Source organism: Trichoderma atroviride, chromosome 1, assembly GCF_020647795.1.
Source record: "Trichoderma atroviride chromosome 1, complete sequence".
Lineage (NCBI taxonomy): Eukaryota > Fungi > Ascomycota > Sordariomycetes > Hypocreales > Hypocreaceae > Trichoderma > Trichoderma atroviride.
In genome coordinates this window covers 3,681,918-3,709,372 of record NC_089400.1, presented here as the reverse complement: position 1 = coordinate 3,709,372, position 27,455 = coordinate 3,681,918, and the positions used below count along the sequence as shown (strand labels likewise).

General features: G+C 51.7%; 11 protein-coding genes across 12 annotated transcripts; 4 read left to right on the top strand and 7 right to left on the bottom strand.

Annotated features, from left to right (window-relative positions):
- Nucleotides 1-2,497: 2,497 nt before the first annotated feature.
- On the bottom strand, nt 2,498-4,883 carry TrAtP1_001322 (uncharacterized protein). The gene is made up of 3 exons (XM_014086140.2): nt 4,405-4,883; nt 3,890-4,343; nt 2,498-3,822 (listed from the first exon to the last, which is right to left on the bottom strand). The coding sequence occupies exons 1-3, from the start codon at nt 4,706-4,708 to the stop codon at nt 2,958-2,960; spliced, it is 1,623 nt and encodes a 540-aa protein (XP_013941615.2). The 5' UTR covers nt 4,709-4,883; the 3' UTR covers nt 2,498-2,957.
- A 1,771-nt stretch (nt 4,884-6,654) lies between these two features.
- TrAtP1_001321 (uncharacterized protein) lies at nt 6,655-7,505 on the bottom strand (the record flags this gene model as incomplete). Its single annotated transcript, XM_014086141.1, has 2 exons — nt 6,655-7,389; nt 7,491-7,505. The coding sequence occupies 2 exons, from the start codon at nt 7,503-7,505 to the stop codon at nt 6,655-6,657; spliced, it is 750 nt and encodes a 249-aa protein (XP_013941616.1).
- Nucleotides 7,506-10,448: 2,943 nt separating this feature from the next.
- TrAtP1_001320 (uncharacterized protein) lies at nt 10,449-11,034 on the top strand (the record flags this gene model as incomplete). The annotated part of the gene is made up of 2 exons (XM_066110943.1): nt 10,449-10,559; nt 10,678-11,034. 2 exons carry the CDS (start codon nt 10,449-10,451, stop codon nt 11,032-11,034), a joined length of 468 nt encoding a protein of 155 aa, XP_065967016.1.
- A 212-nt stretch (nt 11,035-11,246) lies between these two features.
- Nucleotides 11,247-12,208, top strand: TrAtP1_001319 (uncharacterized protein; the record flags this gene model as incomplete). Its single annotated transcript, XM_066110942.1, has 5 exons — nt 11,247-11,283; nt 11,359-11,408; nt 11,661-11,936; nt 12,017-12,115; nt 12,185-12,208. 5 exons carry the CDS (start codon nt 11,247-11,249, stop codon nt 12,206-12,208), a joined length of 486 nt encoding a protein of 161 aa, XP_065967015.1.
- A 764-nt stretch (nt 12,209-12,972) lies between these two features.
- Nucleotides 12,973-14,270, top strand: TrAtP1_001318 (uncharacterized protein). Its single transcript, XM_014086142.2, has 2 exons — nt 12,973-13,397; nt 13,455-14,270. Exons 1-2 carry the CDS (start codon nt 13,137-13,139, stop codon nt 13,830-13,832), a joined length of 639 nt encoding a protein of 212 aa, XP_013941617.1. The 5' UTR covers nt 12,973-13,136; the 3' UTR covers nt 13,833-14,270.
- Nucleotides 14,271-14,503: 233 nt separating this feature from the next.
- Nucleotides 14,504-14,758, bottom strand: TrAtP1_001317 (uncharacterized protein; the record flags this gene model as incomplete). Its single annotated transcript, XM_066110941.1, has 1 exon — nt 14,504-14,758. One exon carries the CDS (start codon nt 14,756-14,758, stop codon nt 14,504-14,506), a length of 255 nt encoding a protein of 84 aa, XP_065967014.1.
- A 44-nt stretch (nt 14,759-14,802) lies between these two features.
- Nucleotides 14,803-15,855, bottom strand: TrAtP1_001316 (uncharacterized protein; the record flags this gene model as incomplete). The annotated part of the gene is made up of 1 exon (XM_066110940.1): nt 14,803-15,855. One exon carries the CDS (start codon nt 15,853-15,855, stop codon nt 14,803-14,805), a length of 1,053 nt encoding a protein of 350 aa, XP_065967013.1.
- A 2,442-nt stretch (nt 15,856-18,297) lies between these two features.
- Nucleotides 18,298-18,684, bottom strand: TrAtP1_001315 (uncharacterized protein; the record flags this gene model as incomplete). The annotated part of the gene is made up of 1 exon (XM_066110939.1): nt 18,298-18,684. The coding sequence occupies one exon, from the start codon at nt 18,682-18,684 to the stop codon at nt 18,298-18,300; it is 387 nt and encodes a 128-aa protein (XP_065967012.1).
- Nucleotides 18,685-19,281: 597 nt separating this feature from the next.
- TrAtP1_001314 (uncharacterized protein) lies at nt 19,282-20,543 on the bottom strand (the record flags this gene model as incomplete). The annotated part of the gene is made up of 3 exons (XM_014086143.2): nt 19,282-19,913; nt 19,984-20,469; nt 20,534-20,543. The coding sequence occupies 3 exons, from the start codon at nt 20,541-20,543 to the stop codon at nt 19,282-19,284; spliced, it is 1,128 nt and encodes a 375-aa protein (XP_013941618.2).
- A 170-nt stretch (nt 20,544-20,713) lies between these two features.
- Nucleotides 20,714-21,265, bottom strand: TrAtP1_001313 (uncharacterized protein; the record flags this gene model as incomplete). The annotated part of the gene is made up of 1 exon (XM_066110938.1): nt 20,714-21,265. The coding sequence occupies one exon, from the start codon at nt 21,263-21,265 to the stop codon at nt 20,714-20,716; it is 552 nt and encodes a 183-aa protein (XP_065967011.1).
- A 1,385-nt stretch (nt 21,266-22,650) lies between these two features.
- TrAtP1_001312 (uncharacterized protein) lies at nt 22,651-26,426 on the top strand. 2 transcript variants are annotated; one of them, XM_066110936.1, is made up of 4 exons: nt 22,651-23,475; nt 23,571-23,610; nt 23,675-24,181; nt 24,234-26,426. In XM_066110936.1, the coding sequence occupies exons 1-4, from the start codon at nt 22,970-22,972 to the stop codon at nt 25,647-25,649; spliced, it is 2,469 nt and encodes an 822-aa protein (XP_065967009.1). In that variant the 5' UTR covers nt 22,651-22,969; the 3' UTR covers nt 25,650-26,426. The 2 variants fall into 2 exon arrangements, with proteins under 2 accessions (XP_065967009.1, XP_065967010.1); XM_066110937.1 differs by having other exon boundaries at nt 23,453-23,610.
- Nucleotides 26,427-27,455: the final 1,029 nt, after the last annotated feature.

Genomic DNA, 27,455 nt, shown 5'->3' with positions numbered 1-27,455 from the left:
GGCGAAAAGAGGCGAGCGAGCGAGGATGCCGGGGAACGCGGTCCTAGTCCAGAGTCGAGAGCTGGGGCTGGGCGAGCTAGCCGTAGGGACCTGCAGGTGCCTGCAACTGCAAGACAGGGCTAGGCTCTCGCTGTGTGTCTCTGTCTGGCCAAGCGCCCAACAGCCTGGACGCAGCGCTGCAGCTAGCTGGAGGCACTGCAATGTTAGGCGGTGGAGTGCCCGTCATGTCATCAATTAGGCGGAGGCGAACACCTGTTCGTGTACGGATACAGTATCTACTACTATGGCAGCTGTGATGAAAAAGATGCTATTCCCAAGCTGATGCATCGCCACTGCTAGCCAGGCCGGCTACTGGCTGCGAGAACCAGAGCTCGAGCTCCCACTGGCCGAGCCCGCAGCCCAAGCAGCGCAATTGGCGCTTGTGCAGCCCAATCCCCTGCCGCAAGCACGCAAACTGCACCAAACCGCACCCAAAAGTGCTGCCCGTAATATGAGGATCAGCGCCGCTGTTGACCAAACAAGCCACCAGCGCCAGACCCCAGTCCAGTCCAGTCCAGCGAGTCCAACCGACTACAAGTAGAAAGCACCAAAAAGGCTGCTCCAGGGATCCGCAGCCAGGAACAGAGAGGGGCTGCAGTCCACGGCGTCAGGGACAGCGGCGCTGCAATTGGCTGCTGGGGCCTGGCGGGAGGGAAGCGCTACGCTAATCCAGGAACCGTCTCCAGCGACGGCCACAAGAGGATGCGGTCATTGGCCCGTGCGAGGCGCTGCTGCGAGCTCTTTTTTAGCTTCGTCACCTTTTGGATGGACCCTTGTCAGATAAAGTACCTGCTGTACTGCACTTGTACTGTAGCTGCGAGTGAAATCAAAACAAGGGCAGCAAGCTAAAAGGCCAATTGCTGTTCAGAGCAAGGTGGCTCTTGTTTCCTTTTAGGGATAAGGCGCTACCAGCTACTATCGATACGACGGCTTGTCGTCCCTGGCTAATTTCCTTGCAACATCGCGCCCACATCCACCACGGGACCATCGGATCAGCATCGTGGAATCGCGGAATGGCCAGCGTCGTCAGCGCTTACTGTATCACATTTCCATACGACCAATCGCGTATACCAGTTGACTGAGCATACCATACAATCAGCACCGAACAACGGGCATGTTCTTTTAATACACTGTAGCAACACGTTGTCGTACAGAGTCGCAGAGCTCCCATCATCCTCGGATCCGCCTGACAGCTAGTGACTCCAACCAATATAGCCGTATACACAAAGACACGCACTAAGCCGATGATGCCACACCAATACGAAGTCTGGAAATCCCCGTCGCCGCCTTTATCCGGCAAGAACAGGTAAAATATACGGCCCCCAAACACGCACACGGCTCAACCCAGCTTTGGTCCGACTCCCCCGAGACATTGTAAAACTTTTGTTTTATTTCGAGTCATCCCTACAGTGACTTCATTTGCGCCAACAAGACTGGCTTCAATCGCAACCATGACCGCTTCTTGTACAAGTATATAGACGCGCTATCCATCGCAATCCCGGCAAAAGGGCTAGCCAGGGGTCATGAAACAACCCCCTTGGGTCTTGGCAATGCAAACTGGTGATACTTGTAATCCACCTCTTTTTCTCAGCGTCATTGTGCAGGGCCCCTCGCTGACCCTGGCTAACAAGCAGCGTCGCATTCACAGCCAGTTTTTAAAAATAAAACATTAAGAAAAAAAGGCTCCTTCCGGGCCGTCTTCTCAAAAAAAGAGGAAAATCTCCGTGATGAGAGAAGAAGCTTTTGGAAGGTTGGGCTGAATTCCACGCGATGCCCAAAGTGGGCTTTTTTCCTCTTTTCTGCAGCGGCTAGAAATCTAGTGCTACAACCGATAAGATGCTCCTTTCTGTGTACTGTACTGTAGCAATGACAGCATCCATGAACCTCCCATCAATCTCGGTCATCAAGGGTTTTGTTTCTGCACTCTTGTCCAGCGGGGCAGATCGAACGACCATAGATGGACCGTGCAATCCCAAGAATCCCAAGTCGTCCCAAAGTCCACCGTGCTCAAATCGCGGAGGCCCCCGAAAGCTTACGCCAGTTGGTCTGTTGTTTGTGCGACAAGGTGCTAGCAGGGTTCCCATCAGCTGTGACGGTCTTCTTCATTTCAATTTCTGTGAAGAAACAAGACAGTTCCTTGTGCCATCTCCGGTTAAGGATCAAAGACCCCGAGAGCAAGGGAAATTTGTAAACGTTTAGCTGTGTCTCGGAGCATGGAGAATCAGCTGTTGTGCTCCTCGCCCACATGTACCCGTATCTAACTCAGTCATGGCGCGGTGGCCTCGTCTTGCCCACGAATAGGACATCCATCCACTTGATGTAATAATAATTCGTTGTGGTAAAAGCCCGTTAAAATTACCATAAAGAAAAGAAAAAAAAAAAAAAGATTTGAGTCCGTCAAAAACGCCATAACACAAGTGGGGAGCTTGCCTCATGCCCAGCCTCGGACCATTTATCAACCACCTCAGCTACTCCATACAAGTAGTAGAGAAAAGGAGGGTCTTTATTCCTCAAAAATGGTGGCAGATAGGTCCCGAAAGGGGGCTTCGTTGTTATACTCGCAAATGGCTTAAACCATCACCACAGTAATTGTGATATAGGCACGCTTTGAAATGTCGTAAATTGTCATATCCTTTTCTCTCTCTTTCTGATCGCTATCACTTTCTAGTCCATCTATAGATATCTTGGTGCGTATAATGTACATACATGTATAAAAAACACGCCCTGAACGAAGTCACGTTCTCCCATCCCATATATCTAGTTCAAAAAAAAAAAAAAAAGACATCTAGACAAAAGAAAACGCTCTGGGTATTGGAGAAAAACAGAGCCGCAAATAATACAAGCACCATCTCTCATATTCGTAAACCATTTCTTTTTTTTTTTTTCTTGTTGCTTCCTCGCTCCATTGGTCACAAAAATCACATAGAGTCTTCCATCTGTCGACTCCTCGTCTTCGTCCAGCTATCTTTATCCTCTTTGCCGCCCTTGTTCTCCAACCCAAGCCCTCTCTCAACCCACTCTTTGCTCTCCATGTGACTCAGACGACTCAGCGCTCTGGCAAACGCAAAAGCCTCCTCCTCACCAGCAAAGAGATTCGAGTTTTTCAGCTTGTTGACATTCTCTGACAAATTCTCCATCACGCTCTGCGTAGCGTCCTTGGAGGGCTTTGCCGCAGACGGGTTCGCCTGGAGCAGCGTCTCCGCAACCTCGTCGCGCGAGACAAAGAGTTCTCCAAGAGGCTTCTCCGTCGTGAGGACAAGCTTGGCATTGCCCTCGTACACGGCATCGATAAAGGTGATGAAGCGACGGGCGAGATCTCTTTCGCGAATCGTCATGCCAGGCACCTCCGTCACGATGAAGGCGTCATATTTGCGCACCAGCTCGAGGTAGTCGGCCGCCGACTTGGGCTTCTTGATGAGCTCGTCAAACGTGAACCACGCGCACCGCCCGCTGACGCGCGGCACGAAAATGTCTCGCCCCCAGACCTTTTGCGTCTCGGATCGCGGCGCAAAGTTCTCCGAGTCGCCCAGGAAGCGGAACCATTTCTCGGCGTGCGACTCTGCGTGCTGGTCTAGTGCGGTGTGGTAGACGTCCGAGGGCGGCCGAGGAATCTTGCGATAGTCTGTGGGTGAGTCGAGGTTGATGACGTGGAGGCGGTTCTTGAGGAGCTTGATTGCTGGGATGAAGGACTCTCGCTGGATTCCGTTTTTATATAGGTCGTCTGGGTGACGGTTCGACGTTGTCACCAGGACCACGCCATGAGACATGAGGCATTCTAGCAGCCTTATTGCCCAGTTAGCCTTTGATGTTGCAAGTTTGTAATCACTGGTGGCTGAAAAGCAACACTTACCTCCGCAGAATCATGGCGTCCGCCACGTCCGTACACTGAAACTCGTCAAAACAAAGCACATTGCCCTGCTCTGCAATATCCGCCGCAACAAACGGCACGGCATCGACATGGCTTCCATGCTGAATCTTCATCTTGTGCAGCCTCTTGTGCACGTCCTGCATGAAGTTGTGAAAGTGTATCCTCGTCTTGGTCTTCACCGAGGGCGGGAGGGTGTCGTAAAAGAGGTCCATGAGCATTGTCTTGCCGCTGCCCACATCGCCAAACAGGTACAGTCCTCGGGGTAGATTCTCGGGAATGTCCTTGATCGTTGCCTTTGCGCCGCTTCCGTTACCAAAGAGCGATGAGAAGACGGATTTCTTGGCCGGTTTGAGGAGATCGGGGCTCGGATGGACGACAGGCGGCGCGTGATAGTTGCGGAGCTCATTGTGAAGGTGCTGCAAGTTCTCGATGATGCCTATGCGTGCGTCAGTCAGTCAACCGCTGTCACCACATACTTGTCTTCACATTGCACTCACCTCTTTGATGCTCGTCGTTGCGCAAGATACCAGCATCCACCCGTCGGTCATACTCCTCCAACGGCCCCAAGCCGCCTATCGCACGGTCCGAAACGGTCGCCAACGCCCTCGTCGCCGACGGCAGCGGTCGCCATATCGTCGTCGTCCGTGTCGCTCTCAATCCGCCATTCAATCCTGCTGCTCGCACAGCCATCCGCTGAGCCGACTGCACCCGAAACGACCTGGAAAACTGCCGGCTTCTGGCACAAGAAGCCGAGGATCTTAATCGGCTCAACGGCCTACTAGCCACAGCACCGCCTCGCATCTTGTTATATTCGCGGCGCTGGATTTATTTTTTTAATCACAGGGCTGATCCTTGAGAAAAAAGAGAATGAGAATAAGAGAAAGGCCCGTCCGCGCTTCGTGGGAGTAAATATCAGTATATAAGCTCAAGTTCCCGAACAAAATGTTTGATGATGTAGTAAGTTTTAGTTGCGGTGCGGCTCAGACGGCATGACGGCCATGTGCGGGTCAATTCCGAACTACCGAGCAGATTTCGGAGAGCGGCCGGCGGTTTGGGTTGGACAGCATATGGGCTGATTTTTTTTTTTTTCGACAACAGACGAAATGGGGTAATTAGCCGCGGTTTAGGCGCTGATTCCGGTGCGTGGTGACGTTGCTGGTGTAACTGAAGCAATCTGGAGAGAAAGGGGGCGCTTTGCATTTATATTGCTGGGCACCTGTTATGATGAAGAAGAAGTGGTTTCTTTTGGCTTTGAGTCAAAGCTTGCGGCCCTATTTTAAGTTGGAATATCCCTTCATCTTTATTTTACTTTTTTATTTTATTCTTCTCGAGCGCCACAGGCTGGTCAAGGCGGTTTAATCACTGAGGATTCACTGCTCGTATAAGTGGGATACAATTCGATAGCAAATAGTTATCTTGGAGCATTTCCAAGAATCGAGTAACTGGCTGTCAAATAGAAGGATTGTTTGAAAGATTATCAGGCTTCTAGCATTGAAATTTTGTTATTGAGCTTCGCCTTGAGAGGCTCGTCTTATAGGTTGCTTTGGCACAAGCAACCCGCTACCAACAGCAAAATCAAATACGTGACGCGAAGTGCTGCAAACCACAAACATCACCATCTCAAGCTGCCAAACAAGGGTGGTATGGTTTTCTGTCCCCATCTTCCCCAGGGTATAGTAGCAGGATCCAATAGGACCGAGTACACTCTACTTGGCAGAAACTCTAAATAGAGCCTAAACGCCAGCCAACAGGATCACTGTCAGCATACTCTTACTCCCAGGTAGAGATGGCTCCCTTCCCATCTTCTCCACCATGTAATCATCAAAGTTACTAATCTTCAAATAGCGTTTTAGTCAGCTAATCTATTTTCACCGTCATCAATACGGGCACGCTAAGCTGTCAAACGGTAGCTTCGCGCCAGGAGCAAATTCCATCCATCTTCTCTCGTACCAACTCAGTCGCCCTGGGTATATCAACTCTCGTGTCCTATCCAGAGGTACACATTGCGCAGATACAAAACTTATCCGTCTAGCTACAAACAAACGAGTAAAATTTCAATCCAGTATCTCTCTTCATCCATCGTCCGGTCCGCTCAGCAGCTACCGATACCAAACAACTGTCACGGCTTTGCTTCCGACTCGGTAATACGTTTCCGGTTTTCCCTCTACCAAAAAATGAGTGGGGGAAAAGTGTAAGAAACGAGGTGGTTCCATTGTATTTATCAATCCGGCTGTGGAATTGCGAGCCAAACATTTATCTATTAGCCTTGATGCCAGGCAAGATCGTAAAGGGCATGTAGCGTCTTGTAGGGATCCATGAATCGGTCGTCGTTCTGCGTTGAGATTTCATTTGGAGATTGTAGTTTTTCGTCCCGTAAGGCGTTGTACGTGCCGTTGATACAAAATTGTCAACGCTGTAATGATGTTGCACTTGCCGAGGAGGCAGTGTATCTCGCATTAGTCGCTTAGAGTTCCCCGGTTGTTGGCCTGGGATTGTCTCGTGCGATTACGCGATATGGCGCGTATTGTGACCGGGGAGAAATAAGCTGCGCGCCCGACACATCCGGCAACCTCATTACAAGGTGTCTCATGTGAGTACCCATTCCAATAGAAATCTCTCCGCCGATCGAATATGCAAATTTTTTTTTGCAGTCGTCGGAAGACTATTAAATCATCTCGTAAACTTGACCGTCAGATCTTTGGTGGATCGTTCGTGCGTAGCTCATATTATTTTTTTGTTTTATCACGTCAATAATAGCCGGATCCCGGGGGAGGCGGCGGTGGAGGAGGCTGAGGGGGAAAGTCGCGGCCTGTAGGATTGTGATAGGGATTTATGGAAAGGTAGCTCATGCCTGCAGTGTTGTCTCCGCCTGCTGGAGCCGTTCCGCCGTGTTGAGAGACGTCGTCCAGCAGCGAACTTTGAGGATTTAGAGCTTGGAAGGAAGACTGTCTTAGAGATGTCGCGGGCCCCTCTGTGAATGCTGGCGAGGCGTAAGGATGCGATGCAGGCGGCACTACCTGGGGATGCCCAAAGGACGACATTGCCACCTGCTGAGGATCCCAGGACGCTGCGCTGGGCGTCGATAGACTCGGCGTCGGCATTTCTCTAGTTACTTGGCTAGGCAGTGGAAAGGCAACTCCAGAGTCCAAGGATACGGGCCTTCGAGGAGTAATGACCTGTTGAAGCGCCTGAACATGATCGCCAGCGCTGAAGCGGTGTCCTGAACTGGGGTCCGCCGATCCAGTCTGCTGCGAAAGAAACTGAGAAATGTATTCGTCTTGGAAGCCGTGCTTGTGAAGAAGCTCTCGGAGCTGTCTGTTCTCTTCGGCCACACGCCTGGCTGCAAGTTGGACCTCGGAACTGGCAGAAACCCCCTCGAGCTCAAAGTTTCTAAGTCGTTGCTCAAGTTCGGCGATGTACTCCCTCCTCCGAGCACGAGATCGTCTCTGGTTGTCTCGGATGCGAGCGAGGTTGGCTTTTTGCTGCCGGAGAGGAAAGAGGAGAAGGCGTAAGTCGGACACTGTTCTCCAACTGCGGGAGGGGGGAATGGGGTAAAGATGATACACGGGAAGGAACCACTTACTGCAGGAGTTGACATTTAGGGCCCGATGTGATTTGGCCGCATAAATAGCGACCTATCGCTCGACTCCGGAAGGAGGTTGCTGAAGGCGCAGGGCGCAAGGGGAGATGGAGCGCGGCGGCTGGCGCAAGTGATATGCAGTGCTGACAGCGGGCTTTTTTTTTCAGTGGCATATAGCAAAGGAATCGATGCTGGATGGTCTGAAGAAGCTGTCTCGCCAAGCAAGACGGTGATTTCCATATGCCAAAAGCAGCCACAACAGTCATGACCGTATGGGGGGGTTTTGGGTAATATACAAGGTTAATAGAGGACGGGCCTGAAAGAGGAGCAAAAAGGTGATAGGGAAAACGGTATTAGAAAGAGGTCAGCAAGATCCACTAGAGAGTCGCGGCCCTAGACAGCGACGAGAGAAAAGAGACGCAAGAAACGGGTCCCTTCTTCTAAGTCGTCCAAGAGGAAATGGATCGAAGATGTTTCGTATCTCCCAACGACGCGAGGGAGCTGACAAGAGTTGGCGGCCGGGGGGGAGGAAAGACGAGCAGAGGGCGATTGCTTCTCTCTCTTTTTTCTCTCACACCAGCTCTCTCTCTCTCCGAGTCTCTCTCTCTCTCTCTCTCAATGTCTCTTTCCTCACCCTCCTTCAAGGTGAAGAAGAAGAGCTATCCAGCAATAAGCGGGGATGAGAGAAGGAAACACGACATGACCCAGGCGCACACGCACACGAGAGTCCCTAGCTCAATATAGGGATGAGAAGGTAATTTAGGGACCCAGGCAGCTTATATTAGGCGGGAGATCGGTAGATGTACTTGGCAAGTCTGCAATACCACAACTGCTCTCTGTTCCCTACCCTAGGTTTAGGTCTAATAACGTATGGATGCCATGTTGGACACCAAGGGAAGCGCGCTAAGGCTAGGGAAGAGAGCAGCATGTGTGGGCGCCAGACGGCCCCAGATAGCAAGCAAGCAATGAGGTCCAGCCTCCACAAAGATTTCGTGCTAAGTTAGCCCGCCCACGTTTATTCGTTATCCATGGATGGGTTTGGGAGCTGGGGCGAGATGCGCCACTCACGGGTCGACGATGCCGCCCAAGCCTGCGAAGCGTGTGCAAGCCACCTCGGCGAGTAGTTATATCGCCGCCAGGTCGCTGAGTGTTGCAGCCACGCCTCTCGAGCCACGCGTAGATGGCAAGGGAGATGTGTATTAGTATTCAGCCACGATAGGGCTACAGGCACAGCAAGACGTGAGCACCAGCAAGAGAGAGGAAACGCCGCCTAGGCGCTGGCAACATCACCCGGGCTGGTCGAGCCCAGTGCCCGATAGTGGGCGCTTTGGGCGGGTCTCTCGAGCCCAGGATTTAATATGTGAAAATGCGTCTTTATACAGCATGTGTGTGCGTGCAACGCCGCCAGTCAGAAGCTCTAGAGCAGATTGGCATTCTTGCCAAGTCGCATGTGCCCGGCAACGCTGCTGTGGCCGTGGCCAGCATCCCCTGCTCGCAAGAGGCATGCGTGGGCATGCGAAATACGGCGTAATATCAGCATCCAAGAGCTTGTAGCTCTGCGGAGAAGAACGCGCGCTGGGGGGCGGACGGAAGCTGTTGCTGCGGTTCGTTCGGACAGATTGACAGGGCCGCCTCGAAGGCGCACAGTACAGGATGGGCAGCAGAGCTCCGTACATACGCGGACATCTTGGACGCTCTCGCGTGTGACAGCATGACGGAGCGTGCGCCGCAGCGCAGCAGAGGTCGATCATGAGACAGAATCCCTTGCTTTTTCCGCTGGAGCCACACTACCGGGACGCTGGGACTGACAAGTGGTGCGCCAGCGCCGTTATGGCGGGGCAAGAGGCTGCTTAGCCCTAGCGACGCCATCTTTTTTTTTTTCCCTCTCGTGCTCGAGTGAGGGAGAGGCCGTGCCGTAAGAGGGGAGCATTTTTGGCTTTTGCGTTCGCTGGTGCCCGCGCGCTTGCATGCACGTCTGGGCCACCTCTACGGAGCCCTCCGAGGTGCGCAGCGGCTTCGATTCGCGGTCGGGCCTTGGAGGTTTGCGCTGTATCAGCATCCGTGCCTGCACCCGCCTGGCCTCATGCCAAGTACATGCGCCAGCCGGGGCGCGTTCCGACAGACAGTGCAGATTGCCAAAATCTACTCTGGCCCCCCGGTCGCTTTGGCGGTTTTGCCATGTGGTTTTGGCGGCATGGTCCAGGGTGCAGTAAAATGAACTGGCGTTTGTTGTATGAGAGAAAAGAGAGCAGCGAGAGGCCTGGCAGATTAGAGGGGGAGCCAGACAGCGCCACTCATCAGTAGTTAGATTTGCCTGTTTCCGAGCAAGCACCCCCCCCCCCCCCCGGCTGCGAATATTAAACCGCAGTAGGGCAGGCTCGATGCGACCATATCGCGCAGCGACCTGGCCCAGGGCCTGTTGGCAGGTACCCGGTACTGCTGCCCGTCCGCTGCCACTGCTCCCAGACGCTGCCAACGTCGCAGCGCCGGTGGGGTCAGGCGCGGTTAGCTCTGGCTGCAGTGCTGGAGGCCCCTCAACTCCACGTTGCCTCAGTCGCAGCACCTGGCGCGAAGCACGGACTGCCGCCTGGTCTGTGTACCCGGTACCTGCGCGCCGACCGCCAGCCGAGTCTCTCCCGGCGGGCTACCTGGGTACTACTAGCATGCTACTGTACAGTAGGTTTTCACCTATTGAAACCTTGCCCGTCTCCCACTACCGCTGCCGAGCGCCTCGACGTGCCTGGAACTCGTTGCTCCGGTCACGAGGCTTGCGATGCTCGATACGGGATGCGCCTTTCAGCCCTTCCACCACCACTCAGGCTTGCATCGGTCGTAGCGCAAGATTGTGCTGAGAAAGGTGTGTGTTGGCCCGGCTAGTTGAAACTGTTTTGCGCCCTGCATCTCACATTCCTCCGGCTGTCGCTCATCACATCACCCAACCGTTGCGTATTGCTTGGGAGAATGGCAGATGGGGGCAAAGGTTGTTTCTTTGCTCGTCCGTCTCTCTCCCTCTGTGTGCGTCTCCTCTCTCTCTACTGTACCTTGCCTCATCCTCAACCTCACGCGATCGAGGTACGTCTTCCTGCTTGTTCAGCTCAACTCAGCTCCTCGCGGCTCTCCCCTCCCCTCCCTTCATTTCTTTTCGTCTGCCTCGTCAGCCCAAGATAATATCCTCACGAGTGCCAAGTAGATTGACTCTTCATCTCGGCTCACCCCGGCCGTCTCCCCACGATGGGACGCTGACCCAACCTTGAGCTCAATCTCCCACCACAACTGCATGCCATGGATGTGGTTCCGAGCGCCTCTAGCTTCGCCAGGGTATCTCGTCGTGAAACGCGGCAGCGGGTTTTTCTCCTCTTTCTCAATGGACGATGCAGATGTTATCTGGCGATTCTTGCGAAGCGCAATTTCTCTGGCGAGCCACGGCATCATGGGTCCCAGCCCGGAGGCGCATCATACAGCCGTATTACCTAACGCACCAAGAACGTACCGAAATATTGCAAAAAGATTGGCCATGGCGCAAATGCCTTTCTGGGGACAAGGCTAGCTCTAGACTTTCAGCCCACCTGGCGCCGGTTCTTGGCTCGGAAGACTGCCGTGTTGTGAAGCTACTTGTACTAGGTGGCTACCTGCTACCTACCAACGGATGCTGTTGAGTGTTTGCTCAAGCCAGCTGCCGAGAACAAAACGTTCTTGTCTGCACGCCCATCTATCTCATGATCGTCTAAGCCGCCGCCTCAACTACGTTGCGCCGCCCAAATGTGCCCGAATAGAGTTCCTCTTCGTCTTCTTCGTGGTATTTACCCAGTACACTTTTTGTGCAGTCTGCAGTCTTGAGCTTGGGCTGCGAAATGGCTGACAACCAATACAGAAAACAGTACGGACAGTACAAACAGACGAGCCGCAAACTGGGCTGCCAGAGTGAGCAATTGGCCAAAAACGGAAATCAAAGCGACGCCATTCGCCTCTTTTTTAGCGGCTGAAGGCTGATTACGTATGAGCTGAAGAAATCGCAAAAGCCAAAAAATTATATGTGATCTGGAGGGCTCAGAGAGGCGAATCGACTCTAGGCGGCAGCCGATCTGGATCCAAAAGCTTAAAAAGGCATCTTTGCCAAGTTGAGCATGCTGTCCACGTGAGTGGCCCTACGAGAGCCACACTAACGGGCTCCAGATCGAGTGGCAGCAGAGGGCGTTTGCGCACGATGCATCTACCGATGCTCCAAACCACACGCTACCGAGTGCTACCACGGGAGACGTGCATCGCTCAAGCCCTGCACAACGTCTGGATGCGACCAGTTCGGCGACCAAGAGCCCGTCGGCGAGCGCCGGCGCCGGTGGCCAGGCGAAGCGGACCCGAATCCTCGGCTGTCCGCCACTAGGCACCGCGCAAAGGCGGCCGATACGCGGCCAGACTTGCTATTTCTCCGTGTACCACCCTCATAGGGCTGTCGCCTCGACGTCGCCGGAGTCTACAACGATTATAAGGCCTTTCTTTCGTCGCCGTTTCCCCTTTTGCCCTTGTCCTAGGCCAGCCATCGCTCCGCCCATCGTATGATTATGATGTGGCCAAGCAGAGCGGCGAATCTGCTGTCTCTCAATGCCCAAACTCGGCCCAAGCTTGCTAAGGTAAGCATCCAGCGAGGCTGCGAGGGTCAGGAGTCGCACAGCCACATCAAAGATCGAAACCGGTCCTAGCGGCCAGCTACTGTGCTAGTCTAGCATCTGATCCTCCAGATCATTGCGGCGACTTGCACAGAAAACTGCTATATTTGGCAGCATGCGATTTGATCACAAGGCCCGTTCTGTCAGCGGCAGACGAACTACTACTCACCAGCGCTATGCTATGCCGCGGCTCACTCACTTGTGCTGACTCTGGTGAAGACGAGGAGAGCAAGGCACAGGCAAATGTGCCAAGAAACGTGCCGTGGTTCCATTACTCGAATCCGTATCTGGCCGCGGTGAAATGGACCCCCCCTGCCGAGTGCCCAGACACGGCTCAGGTGCTCTGTACTTTGTATGAGCCAACAAACTCGGCGGGCTGTCTGAGCTCCTTGTTTGGTGATTTATGGGCAAATTAACTTGAGGTTGCACGCGTGATTCGAATGATGTGAATGAATCACCTCATGCCACCATACTTATACGGCGTAGGCCTCAAGGACTGACATGTCTTTCGGTGAGCCCCTGGCGGACTGTTTTAGACCAGTGTAACCAAGGCTATCCCTAGTATGGCGGCATAAATGCATGACCGCATCATGCATGGATGCATTGGGGCCTTTTCGTCGTGGCGCAGACTGATTTGAGCTGTTGTCGCTTGCTTACTCGCTGCGTTCGCGCGGTTGCTTGGGCAGCTTCTGGATCTGCGCCATGCCACCCTCTGCACCTTGTATGAACCCGAAATAAAAAACAAGTAGTAATACGAGAATCCTTCGTGATTTTCAGCTCGTATTTAAATACTGGCCCTATCCCAGCACTGACCATGGACTAGTGTTCCGTTCCCCTTTGTGAAGTAAGCTAGCGGCGCTGCATTGCTACTTGACCAGTATTCTTTGTTTCTCTTTTCTTCTTGTTTATTTTCCTTCCTTCATCAATCACACATCGTTGTCGATTTTTCTCCTTACAATTGCAATTGAATACTTGCATACGCACAATGCCTTCTGTCAAGAGCCTTTTGTCGGCTGCCGCTCTGGCATGCCTGGCCAGCGGAGAGACGATCAAGATCACAGCAACTTCGTCAAACACTTTCGACCCATCAACCATCACGGCATCCCATGGCGATATCCTTGAATTCCACTTTGAGCCCAAGAACCACAGTGTGGTTTCGGGTCTCTACGCCTTCCCTTGCACGCCCATGCAATTGGGCACCGGCTTCTTTTCAGGATTCTCCTTCAACACCACCGATGGCGAAGCAGTATGTCAAGTTTGACGTCTTTGATCTCAGCCTGCTTGTATACTAACTCTGTATCAGGACAAAGTCTTCCGCGTCACGGTAAACGGAACGGAACCGACTCCCTTCTACTCCTCGCAGGGCAACGAGTGCTCGGGTGGAATGGTTGGAATCATCAACCCAAGCAAGAACCAGACCCTCGCAGACTTCAAGAAGCGGGCCTCTGCCTTGGCACGCAGCGTCTCGCCCGGCAGGACAAGCTTTGGTGGTGAAATCGCCGACAACGACGACGACTCATCCAACTCTACCAGCAGTGGCAACGGCAGCAGTGGCGGCAAGGGTGGCAGCAGCGGTGGCAGCAGCGGCAGCGGCTCGGACAAGGACGGTAAGGATAACGGCAGTGTCTCTTTGTCTGTGTCGATTGGAGCACTGGCGCTTGCTATGCTCATGGCCATTTAAGACTGCAAGCGTCTAACTACCTGGGCCTTGGAGTTTGTCCAGGAAAAAGCCCACCAGATTGTTTGCAAAGAAAAGGATACCCCTATCATAGAATATTAATTTAGACTGTCTTTGAAAAAGTAGTGCTTACGGCTTGGACGTTGTCGGCAATAGTAGTGGATACTACCTACCTATTTTTGAGGATACGAGGAATATGAAAGATGACGGATTTGATTAGTTTTTGGTTGCTGTTTTGAGCAGAGACTTGATTAATTTGTAATATGGAATATATTATACTAATACGGTTGTATTTTGCGTTTTAGATTGCAGTTCAAAGCTGCTCGTGAGGTAGATGCAAGTTGACCTATATATAGACAACAGCGCGTGTACATACATAAGCAATTAGTATAAGAGGTTTTGGACTATATCGATAAATATAGCGAATTATTATTAAAAGGCCAATTTATTACGCATTAAACTAGACTAAACATTATCAGCGTGAAAGCTGTAAAATATCGACAATCATGTGCTTATACTACCTATACCAAGCATCTAGACGACTTCATGCAGCAGGCCACGCAACACAGAGTGTTCTGCTCTTCTGTACGCCTCCCAGTCCTTTGCATTACACAACAGTCCGTCTTCCCGTCGAGAAAAAAAAAAGAAAATCCCAAGGTGAAACGCCCAATACATCAAATACAAGCACCTTGCAGCTGATCCTCAAACACACACGTCGGCTTGAGCCTCTTCTCATCCTTCAACAACTGAATGACCTCGTCATTCTGTCGCTTGAGGCCGCCATTCTGTTTCTGAACGCTCTCGAGATTTTGCTTGATGGCTGCAATTTCGCCGCGCAGCAGCTCTGCATGCGTGTGAATGTCCGGCAGCGGCTTCTTGTCTTGTGCTTGCTTCGTAAGGGCTTCGCGCACCAGTGTTTCGCGCAGCATGTCGAGTCTTTTGAGGATGCGCTTGGGGTCGGCCTTTTTGCTGACTAGGTCTCTTGTCTCGTTCCAGATGGCATGTGCCGGGTGGTTGGACCATGTTGTTGAGATGGGCTTCTCGACAACCTCTGTCCAGGTGTACTTGTCCAGGTCATCGAGCGAGACGTCGAGCCAGTCTGCAATCGGCCGTCTTTTGCGGCCTTTGCCCACTTGACGATGGAGAGCTTGTTCGCTGGAGCCAGCACCTTCATGTGAGCCAGCGTGATGCGTCTGCCCATGTCTTCCGTCACGGCGGCGTCTTGCTTGCTTCTAAGGAGGTCGAGCATGTCTTTGAGCTCGTATTCGGCTTGGTCTCTGGTCATTTCGCAGGTAACCTCCACGGCCAGCGTCTCCTTGTCTTTGACGGCGTGATCCGCGGCGACATTGCTCCGCCTGCCGGGCTCAAAGTGTCTGCTGGATCGGAACGAGTCTACATCCAGACTCACTTCGCGAAGAGACTCGGCAATGTTCTCGTTTTGCTCCGTCGTGGGGAGGACAAGCTTGTACATGATGCGAATGATGCGTTCTTCGTTGCCGACGTAGTTGTGGATTGCAGTTGGCGCCATGTCCACAGTCTTGTACTGCTCCATCAACAGCGTGGTTTCGTCGGTTCCGGTGCCCTCAACTCTTCGGATCGACTTGAGCGCCACGGCTGCCATGATGAGAGGCGCCGGAGGGCAGTGAAGCTGCTTCGTCGAGTCGGTGAATTGCTGGGCAAGCTTCATCCTGGCCTTGAGGGTTCTGTGTCCGCTCCAGCTGGTCCATGCAGTGGTGGACAGGAGCTTGGTGTTGATTGCCTTGTCTACACAGGCCTCGAAACAGGCGGGGTAGTCATCTGGGTCTACGCCGACCTTGAAAAAGGCAATACTTATGACATCCTCGCAGAGCACGCGCTGCGTGTCCTCCGTCATGTCGCTTGAGCATATCCGGGTTCCGTTGCCGTACGCAAGACAGCTGCGCGCATCAAGTAGGCGCCGAGGCAAACTCACGACTTTGCGTTCAACTCGTTTCACGGGCAAACTGGAGGTGATTGTGCCAAACTTTGAGTCGGGTGTTGCATCCATGCTGAATAGCTCCTATGCCGGTGTGATTTTGGTAGAGGAACTCAAGAGTTGCGATGTGTAGATGGCCTTTTCTAGAGAAATTATATGCTTGATGAAGAAAAGGAAGAAGGGAGGAGGAAAGTTTTTCTAGACCGGAAGTTTGGAGCAAGTTGAATATATAGGCCAGGTCAGAGCAAACGGACAGCAAACGGACAGGAGTGCCAGCCATCGCCATCACCTGGCTGGCAACTGCATTTAGTATTTGGCTATAAAATTCTCTGGGACATGGGTAATTAGCTTTAGTGATAATCTGGCTTGGGCAGGTTTCAGCTTCTCTTTACGCCGAGAGGGCTGTTCTGTTGTTATGGCACTTGATGCATGGCCGCAATTTTGAAATCGAAGAGAGGCTGTAGTTAATCATGCTGAGATCAGTATACATTCACTATATCAATCAAGTCCCAGGTAGGATATGAAATTTTCAGTGTACGTGCAGGTTGCCACTAATTAACTATTTTTGCTACTGTTTATTTAATTCATCCACGTAGCGCAGGGATTTTCTTTCAACCACTTGGTGGCCATATAATGGCCATGGTCGTTTTGAATCAGTGCCAATTAGTTAATCAGTATTGGTAATATGAGAACCATGACTACGCTGTCCTTGAAATTGCTTTGACATTTGCGTAGCGATCCTACACGATACTATAGAGCTACAGTTACTCCACTGAATATGTCATGTATGAAGCTACACCGACAAGGCTCATTGATACGAAGTGCAAAGAGCCTCGAATTCAAACGATAATCTAATAGAGACGTGTAACAAGCTGTGATAGATCTAATCAAGAGCTCGCATGATGCTCGTAAATAGCCGCGTTTGATACGGTGACGAGATATTCGACTCACTAATTGCCACTCACCATTGTTGACGAAGCGGAACGATTGATGGGCAGGATAATACTAGACCATTTATGATTTATATGAACACATGATTTATGAGACAGAAAACCGCCAAGATGAAAATCAAAGGCATCAAGCCCTCTCGTAAGCTACATAGATGCTCATGAGGCGAAGTTGTTGGCTATTATCTAGCTATAAACTATCGGACCAAGGCTAATATAGGTGTAAACGATGAGAAGTTACTTTGATGGCAGCCATGCAATGAATAATATCGCCAAATCAGGGTTGACGATACGCCCGCGTAACAGACTCGGTGCGGCTGTATGACCGAATGGCAGGTCAAACTGCTCTTAATATGCACGTACCATTTATTGAAGGGAATAGTAACAAGGAGGTAATATCCGTCTTAACATTCTTAAAATCTACCTTTCCCGGTCAATTATTTCCGGCTCTTTTATGCTCGTTGTCTAGTGTCTGCTGTTGCCTTCAAAGTCTCTGCTACCTCCCCCGGCGCCGAAAAAGAGGATTGCCACTTGATTCTTGAGCAATATATTCCAAAAAAGCCAGTGAATTTAGTCTCGGCACTTGCAAATCCATGGGTGAGTATATCGTGAGATCGTGGCAATGGCGCCTATAGCTCTTGTGGTTATGAGAAGCAATGGTCGAACTAAGCCCTACTACAACAACTGCTGGATTCCTAAACAATTCGCTTCAATTAAAAAAAAAAAAAAAAAAAACTGATTCGGCCATCTGCCTTGCCGAATGGCTAGATTTACACCCCACCTTGAAGATGAAAAGGGTAATCTCGTCTTACTCTCACATCATCTGGCCGTAGTAAGCCATCCGTAATCTCACACCAGTAGTCGCAAAGCTTACAGACACGAGAAACCGAAAAAGACACGGCGCTTAGATTTCTTTGCAGCAAATGTTGTGGCTGAAGCTCTGAAATGTCTAGCATTTGCCCTATCTGGGTGTATCCGCTTGAGAAATACTGTAGTGGCTTGGTAGAATTTTCTAAGCCTATAACGATGGCGGAAGATGTGAAGAGGCTGCGCTGGGACAAGTTACTGTTTTGCGAATGAATTAGCACGGTGTAGAAATGAAAAGGAATAATGAAACTCTCTGCAAAACGGCGAGATCTATTTGCAAATCTGAGAGAGAGAGACGTATTGTTGGCTAGTTTTAGGGTAGTTACTGTCTTACGTCGAAACGTTTTGCTCATAGGGCTGAAAACGTAGTCCATATTAGATGTAGTCTATAGTTACATGCACATGGCTAATACGGATCACACATTGTGATGCTGGTGAGTGGAACTATAAATGTAGCACGAATGGTATTTGGGTATCAAGCAAAACTCCTAGCAATGCAATAGAACCAACAAAATGCAACCAATAAAAACAGACAACCAAATGCGGATAGATGCTGATGATAATTGCAGTCGATGAATGTAGACGTCGAAACTGCAGAACATGATGCAGACAAATGCAGATGATGATGCAGATGAAGAACGCGGATAATGAAAGTAGTCGATAAATGCAGGCGATAAATGCAGACGACGCCAAACTTTACCTAGAACCATGTAGACGGATCATCATGATACTCCCTCTTCTTCTGGGCCTCACACGCCATCTTCAACTCCAGCTCCAACAGAGCAAAAGACTTCTTTTCCTCCATGAGTCTGACGATATCCTGGACCTGGGGTGCCAATACGTCGTGATCAAACCTGTCGGTTATCTCGAGAGCATTTGTCAGATAGAACTGTACGTTGTCGTAAAAGTCGGCAATTACATTCCTGCGCTCTTCTGCCGAGACGTGTGCCAGGCATTTTCGACAGGCGGAATCGGATGTGCTGTGGTTGATTTGCTTTGCGCATCGATTTCCTGCGGTGCCGCACTCAATGGCGTAGATGTTTTCAATGTGTGAGCACGAGCGGGTGATGGAGTCGATGATGCACATGGTGACGGTGGTATTGGATTAGGAGGGAGAAGAAAAGTACAAGAACAGAAGTGGACGAGAATTGGTTGGGATGGACCTTGATATTGATATGGATGCTGTTTGAAGTATGGACAATCTGGGTATGCTGGATATTTCGTCTTTTAAGTATTCATTTTGGATTGTACATTGTTGCGAGCACAGCAAACGGAGTTCAAAGACGGTGTATAAAACAGCATTGACGGGATGGAAGGGGACGTAGGTGAAGGGCGATGATGATGTTCATTTCGCATAGTTCCAACGAATGAAAGAAAAAATGAAGACAAAGAATAATAAAAGAATAATACTACAGTTGAAAGCATTCAAACAGTCAATTGTTCAAGTGAAAGCATGTTATGAGTTTATGAGTTTGGTTTATTAAGAAAAACATTATATGAATATCTACAGAAGAAGACGATAGTTATGTAGAGTAGAGAGTGAGAACATTTAAAATTATACATTAGCTAGGTAGTTCAAATCTAGTAATGAGTTCAACTTTTATTTCCTTTGCCACCGAAACGCCTTTGAATGAACAAAATCTTCTTTAATCGACTGCAAAAACGCCCGTTTCTTTCAATCGTTTCATGCCTTTGTCTCCGGGCCCTTGACCTTCTTGATGCTTCTAAACTCGATACCAAAAGCGCAAAGCAGCGAAGCGCAAGTCAATGCCACTGCGGCAATGAAGATTCTCGTGCAGGCATAATTATACGCATTAATCACAGCGGACAGGAATTCCGAAGGAACCGTCTTTGCGAGCTCAGTTGCGCCAGTCTTCACAATCATCATGGGGTCCAGGCCTGGGATATCTGAGAGACGAGCGACGAGCAGGGTGCTGAGGATGGTCTGGCCGACGGAAACGAAGATGGCGCCGCCGAGCTGCTGCGCAAAGAAGAGGATGGCAACGCCCGTGGGGATTTCCTCCTTGGGCAGCACGGTTTGGATGGCCAGGTTGACGGTCTGGAAGCCAAAGCCCAGGCCGAAGCCGGTGAGGAACTGATAGCCGATCCAGTGAGAGGATGGAGTGTCGGGCTGGAATGTGGACAAGAGGCCTTCGCCGACGGCCATGATGCATGGGCCGATGATGAGGGACGGGGTGTAGTATCCGGACTTTTGGGTGAGGAAGCCGGACATGATGGATGCCACGACGAGGCTGAGGACGAGTGGAAGGGTGTAGATGCCAGACTTGACCGGATTAATGCCATGCGTAGTTTGAACTGCAAAGTTTTTATCAGTATCAAAGATTTAAAAGAAAATGGAAGAATTGAATGGAAAGGATCAACTTACACCACAGGGGAATGTAGTAAACGCAGAGCATCATCCCACCCGCCGTAAAGAGCATGAAGAAGGTGCCGAAAAACATGGTCCGCTGCGTAATAACCTTGGGAGGCAGCGACGCCGTCTTGGGCATCAAAACCTGGACGGCAGCAAAGCCAATGGCGCAGAGCCCAAACATGATGAAGAGGAGGATGATGCGCCAGTTGCTCCAAGCATACGTCGAGCCGCCCCACTGCAGCGCAAGCAGGAGGGACACGGTGGACGGGATGAAGAAGAATGTGCCAAAGGGGTCGAGGCGGAGAATCTGCTCGCTGATGGTGGCGGGCGGATGGGCCTTTTTGGGCATTCGGAGGAAGAGGAACATGAAGACGAAGGCGACGGCGCCGACGGGGAGGTTGAGGTAGAAGCACCATCGCCATGTTGCGCGCTCGGTGAGGGCGCCGCCGATGAGGGGGCCGGACACGCTGGCGATGCCAAATACCAGGCCGAACATGGCTGTGAGTTGGCAAACATTAGTTTTGAGAGCAGAAACTTGCTTGGAAAGGGATGGATGCCGTACCTTGGAACATGGGACGCTTCGGTAGGGGGATTAGGGGGGATCGTAACCAGCATCGATCCTGTGGTGATTCCCGCAGAGCCTACACCTGCAATTGCTCGTCCTGTTGTGTCATGTTAGATGCTGATGATGCTATCACATTGTGGTTTTTGCCTTGACGTGATTACAAAAAGGGTGACACCTTTAGAAGGAGAGAGGACACTTACCAACAATGAAGACGGGAGAACTTGGCGCCGCACCGCATACCGCAGAACCAATCTCAAAGATGATGATGCAAGATAAAAAGGTGAAGCGCAAATCATAGAAGCGATAGATGCGTCCCCAAACCAACTGAAACGCAGCCGTAGAAAGCATATAAGCCGATCCATACCATCCAATGTCGCCCAAGCTCTTGAAGTCGTCGGTGATTGTGGGAATGGCGGTGGAGATGATGGTTCGGTCCAGGGCGACGAGGAACATGGACACAAAGGCAGAGAGCAGGATGAGCCAGAACTTGGCAGACTTGGGATTGTAGTTTGCTTCTGGGCTGTCGGGGGCTGGGCCCTGAGGTGCTGCTGCGGCCTGAGCATCATCTTGGTTTGCTGGCTGTGAAACTGCCGGTGCTGACTCGGGTTTTTCATGGACGTATGCGTCGAAGCTTTTCCCATTCTCGGATGAAGATGTGGTGAAGAATCCAGCTTGGTCGGTAGGAGACGTTGGCTCTGCCGCCGCGGTCTTTTCATCGGCGAAAGGCATCGTGAAGAGACTTTGGTGTTCGTATCAGAGGCGTTACACAGCAGTCAGGAGATTTTGAGCGAATGGGGGGTGTTGGCTTGTTCTTGTTCGATGGGATTGTCTCAGGTCGACGACCAACAAATGCAAATTCTGGAATGCAGACTCATCATAGAGGAAGAAGAAGATGAAACGTTTATAAGTAAGAGGCTGGAAAAGGAGTGCAAAATGCCAACGGCTGCTGGCGCGTGGCCCCAAACGCCATGGCTATCCCTTTCCGGCCATATTCTGCAGCGTTGATTGGGTCAATACGACGGGAGAGCAGCGAACAGACTCTGCCGCCATCGTGCTTCGGCACCGTAGCTGGGCTGCCGTGCCTTCACTTAGACGCTGGACGAGCTCCGGGTCCCAACCGGCCGAGAAGTTGCAGACATAAGAGCATCTCGGACATGCAGCTGGGGCGCTAGTGCCCGTTGGGCTGTGGCGCCTCACGGTTCGGTCCCGAGGCGATGCCCGAGCTCCTATTGTTTGGCCTGATTGTGGCTGTTGCTGGCTGTTGTTGGCTGCTGGTTGCGGTGTTTGGTGGCTTGTTGTGCTGGGCCCGGTCCTCGATGCAAGCAATGCTCGTTACATGAGGCTAGGCAGCCGCCTGGAGGAGATTGGGGATAGGGGGCTGTTGCGTGGGAGTGCGTGTAAGTCGTGGACGATGAGTCAAGGGTGGAGATTGGACTTGCGTTTGAAATTTCAAGGGCTCTGGTTTACAGCTGTCCTGGTACGTGGCATTGTCTGGCTTACGTGTTGAGCTTGCCTGTGCCATGGTGAATATGCCTTTTGTTGACGAAGCAGGTAGTAGGATGGCGGTGATGTTTGTCGTATGCTTCATTTCCTTTTCGTTTCAGCTACCAAGCTTCAACGTCATGCGAATGCGTTTGCACTGACGAACGGATGATTCACACAATCAAGTGACGAGATCATACCACTCCAACTTTTATTCACATGGCAGCATGCATACCGTTCCGTCGGTATGTGTTTGTTATGTCTCGGGAGGCTGCCTTGGCATCTGCCCGAGCGTTTGTTGTCAGTGGACGCTGTTTGATCGATTGCCCAAAGGGGGACTGCAGCAACTCTCCGACGGTCCAGTTCCGCCCAGCACACGCAGACACGCGCAATGAGTCATCCAAGTACTGCCCATGTAGCAGCTGTTAATAAGGAAGCGCCGTCTGCATCCTGATGCTACCGTTGCCTCGTCGCATTGACAAGGGCCTTACATGCGCTGCCGCTGGAACGAGTCGCCTGCTGAACTAAGCCGTGCCCCAGCGCTGATTGGCCCCGAGCCCGCTGCTGCAACAGCCGACAGCGCAGAATTCCATTGAACCAGCGCCCGCCCCCGCTTTCTCCTCCGTCGCCAATGCAAATCTCGCACCGACTGCAAACCAAAAAAACCGCCTCGCAGCCAAGGACAAAAAGAGCCTGGACCCGGGTCCGAGAATCGTCGCTCGCAACCGAGACTCAGCCCTACGGCGACAGCCAGCTCCAGCCAGCTCCAGCCAGCCGCAGACCCCCGGGCCGATGCGCTGAAGGGCCGGAGGGCGCCTGAGGAGACAATCTGGCCAGCCGCATGCAGGGTCTTGGCCCGGCCAATCAGTCTCTGCCTCCGCCGGCACTCGCCCTCGCATGATCCGGTGAGCTGCCAACGCAACAGGCCGGAGCCTCCATCGTCTGGGCATCATGTCTGGCGAAGCGTCTGCCAGCTTTGCAGGCGGCACAAGAGCCCCCGGCTCGGCCCCGCCGCCACCGCAGCCGCGCCCGAATGCCGCCTCTTCCTCCTCTTCTGCCCGGCCTCACCAGCAGCAGCAGCCGCCGGCGTTTGACCCGGCCGCCGTCAAGCTCACGCGAGGCACCAGCTGCGTGCTGTGCCAGCAGCGCAAGGTCCGCTGCGACAAGAACAAGCCCTGCTCCAACTGCGTCAAGGCCGGCGCCGAGTGTCGCGTCGTGCCGCCCCAGCCGCCAAGGCGCCGCAAGAAGCGCCTGCAGGAAAAGGACCTGCTGGACCGGCTGCGCAAGTACGAGGCGCTCTTGGCGCAGAACGGCGTCAAGTTCGATGCCATTGACCCCGACTATAGGGCCGATGGCGTGGCCGGCGACGAGGTGGACGAGCTGGAGACCGACTTTGAGAGTCTCAAGACGTCTGCCGAAGCATCGGGCAACCCTCCCAACTCGACCGGCGCAGGCTCGTAAGTTGATTCCAATCGCTCACATGTTTGCCGAAGCTGTGAGACAAGGGCCATGGCCAAGCAGAGATGCTGACACAAGCTACGTGCTGCTGCAGATTCCGCCAGCCCGGAGCGTGGTTCTCGCTTCACAAAGAGGTAAACTCACTTACACATCTCCATATAGATGGGGAGAGATGCTGACTGCGGGACCAACTGATAGTTTAGAGCAAGCGAGCAGATGCTCAAAGACTCGTCCGAAGATGAGGACGATTATGCCCCCAACCTTGCCGCCAACCAGTCCTTCATCCATGCCGCCTTTGACAAGATGTTTGCCAACCAGGACGGCTTCCCTTTCATCATTGGAGGTTCCATAGCCTCCGTCACGCACTTGCACCCTCCCTCCATCCACATACTCCAGCTTTGGCAAATCTACATTGACAACATCAATCCGCTGCTGAAGATGACCCATGTGCCTAGCATTCAGAGCAAGGTCATCGAGGCCACGTCCCGCCTTCACGAGGCCCCAAAGAATATCGAGGCCCTCATGTTTGCCATTTACGTGATTTGCGTCAACTCTCTCGAGGATGGCGAGGTCCAGAGAACCTTTGGCGAGACAAAGCAGGAGCTGTTGGCCAGGTTTTTCCCAGCACTTCAGCAGGCTCTGGTCAATGCTGGCTTTATGCGCATGCCCGACCCCCTGACTCTGCAGGCATATCTTTTATACTTGGTAAGGCCTTTCACTCAATCTTGCAATGATTCATGTCTAATACGCAATTCAGATGGCCGTCCGGTGGTATATAGACCCGAGGCAGGTATTCTGCATGATGGGCATTGCCGTTCGCCTCGCCCAGCGGATGGGTCTTCACCGCGACCCCGACGGCTACGGCCTGTCCCCCTTTGAAGTTGAGCAGAGGCGGCGCCTATGGTGGACAATCGTCTCCTACGATCGGCGTGTAGGGGAGATGACGGGTTCGACCGTGACTGCGCTGACTAGCGGCTGCGACTGCAAGAAACCTTTAAACGTCAATGACTCTGATCTACACATTGACGGCAAAGAGCCCCCGACACCGCACTCGGGCCCCACCGAGATGCTCTTTGCTCTGACGCGCGTTGAGCTCTCCATGGCCGTCGCAAGCAACAGCAACAGAGACAGCTTCAAGATGTACCCCGAAAAGAAGACGGACGCTGCCCAGCCCGGGAAGCCGAGCCCCGTCACGATTCGCCTTGCTGGCCAAGACACTCCCGCGTACACTCTCGACGGGTTCTGTGCTCACATCGAGGGCACGTACCTGGTTCACTGCGACCCCAAGATTCCTCTCCACTTCTTCACCCTGACCATGACGCGAGCGGCGCTCTGCAAGATGCGAATCATCAACTTCCTAGTTCGCAGCCTCAACAGCGACCCGATGCCGCTAAAGGAAGTAGAGCGCGACACCCTCATCTTGGGAGCGGTCGAGATGCTTGAATACGACAACGTGGTCCAGTCGTCTCCCAGCCTCCAGCCGTACAAGTGGTACGCAATGCATTACTTTCCCTTCCCGGCATACATGTTCCTGGTCCAGGAGCTCCGCAAACGCAGTTCGGGGCCGCTGGTGGAGAGGGCCTGGGCGGCCATTGAGTCCAATTACGAGCTCAGAGGCCTTCTGAGCAATCTCCACAGCCCCATGCACACGGCCTTTAGTGGCCACTTTGTCAAGGCCTGGACGGCGCATTACGAGGCCCAGCGAGCGGCCGGCAAAGAGATTCCCATGCCGCATTTCATATCCAAGCTTCAGGAACGTGTCGAGACCCGGCGCAAAGCACGCTTGGAGAACCGCCCAGACCCCGGCGAGCAGACAACCCCGGTCGTGACCTTTCCTCGGCCGCGGACTCGCGAGACGTCGTCCAACTCGCCAGACAACAACGCTGCCATGATGACCCCACCGGTAGACCAGACTGCCGGGTTTGGCGGCGCCCATCCCGCCATGGCGCCCTCCAGCTCGGCGTCTGGGGAAGACGACATGGACTGGTCATTTCTCATGTCGGGCTATCAGGACGCCGATACGTTTCAAGGGTTCAGCACCCCTTATCACGCTGGATTCGGCAATGGCATGGAGGGCTTGCGCAACAGTAGCGGTGGCGGACCGCCTCCACACATGGGGGGATACGGCGGCCCCGGGGGAGGGGGACCGTCGGGGAATATGTTTGGAAACTAGACGGCGACTTTGGATGGATCACACTTATCGGGGAGAAGAGATGGCGGTAAGCTAGAAGGGAGACTGGAAGATATACCCACCTTATACGCAAACACACATATATACAGTACAAAGGGATGTTTTTTTTTTTTGGGAGGATTTTTGTTTTCTGGATCACGAACAAGGGGAATTTATTCAGGCAAGGAAGAGACATGGCCATCGTCACTCAGCCAGGGGTACATTATGGCCCCAGAGCGTATACAAGACTCCTCTGTACATAATATCGACGTATCATGATGTATACTCTAGTAGACTAGTACAAGTAGAGCAGAAACCACATACCACTCATTCACACTCCCCCCTCTTCCCAGCTGATAAAAACACCCAGTGTCGATCTCCCCCCGATATCACGAGGTCATCACTAGGGTAGCCAGCACGGACTCATCTCTTTTGCGTAATTTGGTACGTCTGTGCTACTAATACCCTAACAAGGTCCTGATGAGCAACTTTTTCACCACCTTATTTTATCCTACTAGGCTACTAGTACCTAGATCAGGTTGGTTTCTTCTTCGAAAAAAAGGTCAGTCAGATTTGGGCAACTCCGCTTTTTCATTTTTTTTTTTTTCACCTAACTCCGCGACGGGGAAATAAAACAAAAAGAATCGCCTCATTCCGGATTCTTTATAAAGATCATATGTGGGAGTATATACTATATAATTTATATATTAAAAGAATTCTTGATTATCTTTAATCCTTTCGCTGCTCTTAATCATTTTATCAAGTCAAAAAAAGGAAAACAAAAAGCAAGAAAGAAACATTCCAGACCAAAAGTCTTTTATATACCTACTCTCCCGCCCATCATTTATAATCCAAAATCACCCATTTCTAATAACCTACTCACCCGTAACTCCCGCAATCATTCCTCGTTTTTTGTAATTTTTTATCTCCGTTCATTTTTATTCCAAACTCCATATTTTTTTTTCCCTCTTTCCATTGGGCTAAAAATCTCCCTTAGTTCTCACATTCAAAAAAAAACGCACGTTCCATCTGAACTAATAGGAACTTGTTCCGTGGAAAAAAAGGTAACCAGGGGTTTGCTTGCGTTGGGGTCGCTTTAATTTTTTACGGGTTGCGCGGTATGCCCGTCGCAATAACCGCACAAGGAAAAAAGGGATGCAGGGAATGTAAGAACTAGCTCCGAGTAGTGGTAGATTATTATTTTACAGATAACCATTCTGGTAGGGAAATACTAAAGGGATGCTGCTGTTGGTTCCAGGCTTCTAGGTGCTTTTTTTTTGTTAGAGCGGGGGGGGTTCCATGTATCTATCCCATGGCAATGCTGTTTTGACTTGTTCTGGAAAACACCGACTCATCGGCGTATGCGCATGCAAATACACTAAACGAGACTTTTGCAGTTTTACATTTAGTAACTTGGGTATGCGGTGATTTTGAAAGATTGCCATTTTTTGCCCTTTTTAGACCAGCAGATGAATAAGCGAGCATTTACACGCTCATAAACATCCCTTGACTGGTTAAAAAACACCAAAGTGATATCAACTTCGCTCTGCATATATCACATATACATCTGATACATATCACATCACTCACTCAAAAAACCTCAGTTTCAACACCCCCCAAAGTCTTTGTTAATAATAATTAACAGTATGTACCCAAATCGGGCGGAAAAGAGATGAGAGAAGAGTAAAGAAATTAGCAGCGGTAGTCAAAGTATCGATACTATTAGTATGGGGCATTATTATTCGGACCCAAGCAATACAGAGCAAGAGCAAAAGTAGCAAGATACAAGATATAATATATTCGGCAAGG

Bases quoted from the DNA above. Each gene is read 5' to 3' on its own strand.
- TrAtP1_001312 (XM_066110936.1), top strand. From the start codon at position 22,970: ATGTCTGGCGAAGCGTCTGCCAGCTTTGCAGGCGGCACAAGAGCCCCC. The intron at 23,476-23,570 runs GTAAGTTGATTC...GTGCTGCTGCAG, and splicing joins AACTCGACCGGCGCAGGCTC to ATTCCGCCAGCCCGGAGCGT. The intron at 24,182-24,233 runs GTAAGGCCTTTC...TACGCAATTCAG, and splicing joins AGGCATATCTTTTATACTTG to ATGGCCGTCCGGTGGTATAT.
- TrAtP1_001318 (XM_014086142.2), top strand. From the start codon at position 13,137: ATGCCTTCTGTCAAGAGCCTTTTGTCGGCTGCCGCTCTGGCATGCCTG. The intron at 13,398-13,454 runs GTATGTCAAGTT...ACTCTGTATCAG, and splicing joins ACACCACCGATGGCGAAGCA to GACAAAGTCTTCCGCGTCAC.
- TrAtP1_001322 (XM_014086140.2), bottom strand. From the start codon at position 4,708: ATGCGAGGCGGTGCTGTGGCTAGTAGGCCGTTGAGCCGATTAAGATCC. The intron at 4,344-4,404 runs GTGAGTGCAATG...ACGCACGCATAG, and splicing joins CAACGACGAGCATCAAAGAG to GCATCATCGAGAACTTGCAG. The intron at 3,823-3,889 runs GTAAGTGTTGCT...CTGGGCAATAAG, and splicing joins GACGCCATGATTCTGCGGAG to GCTGCTAGAATGCCTCATGT.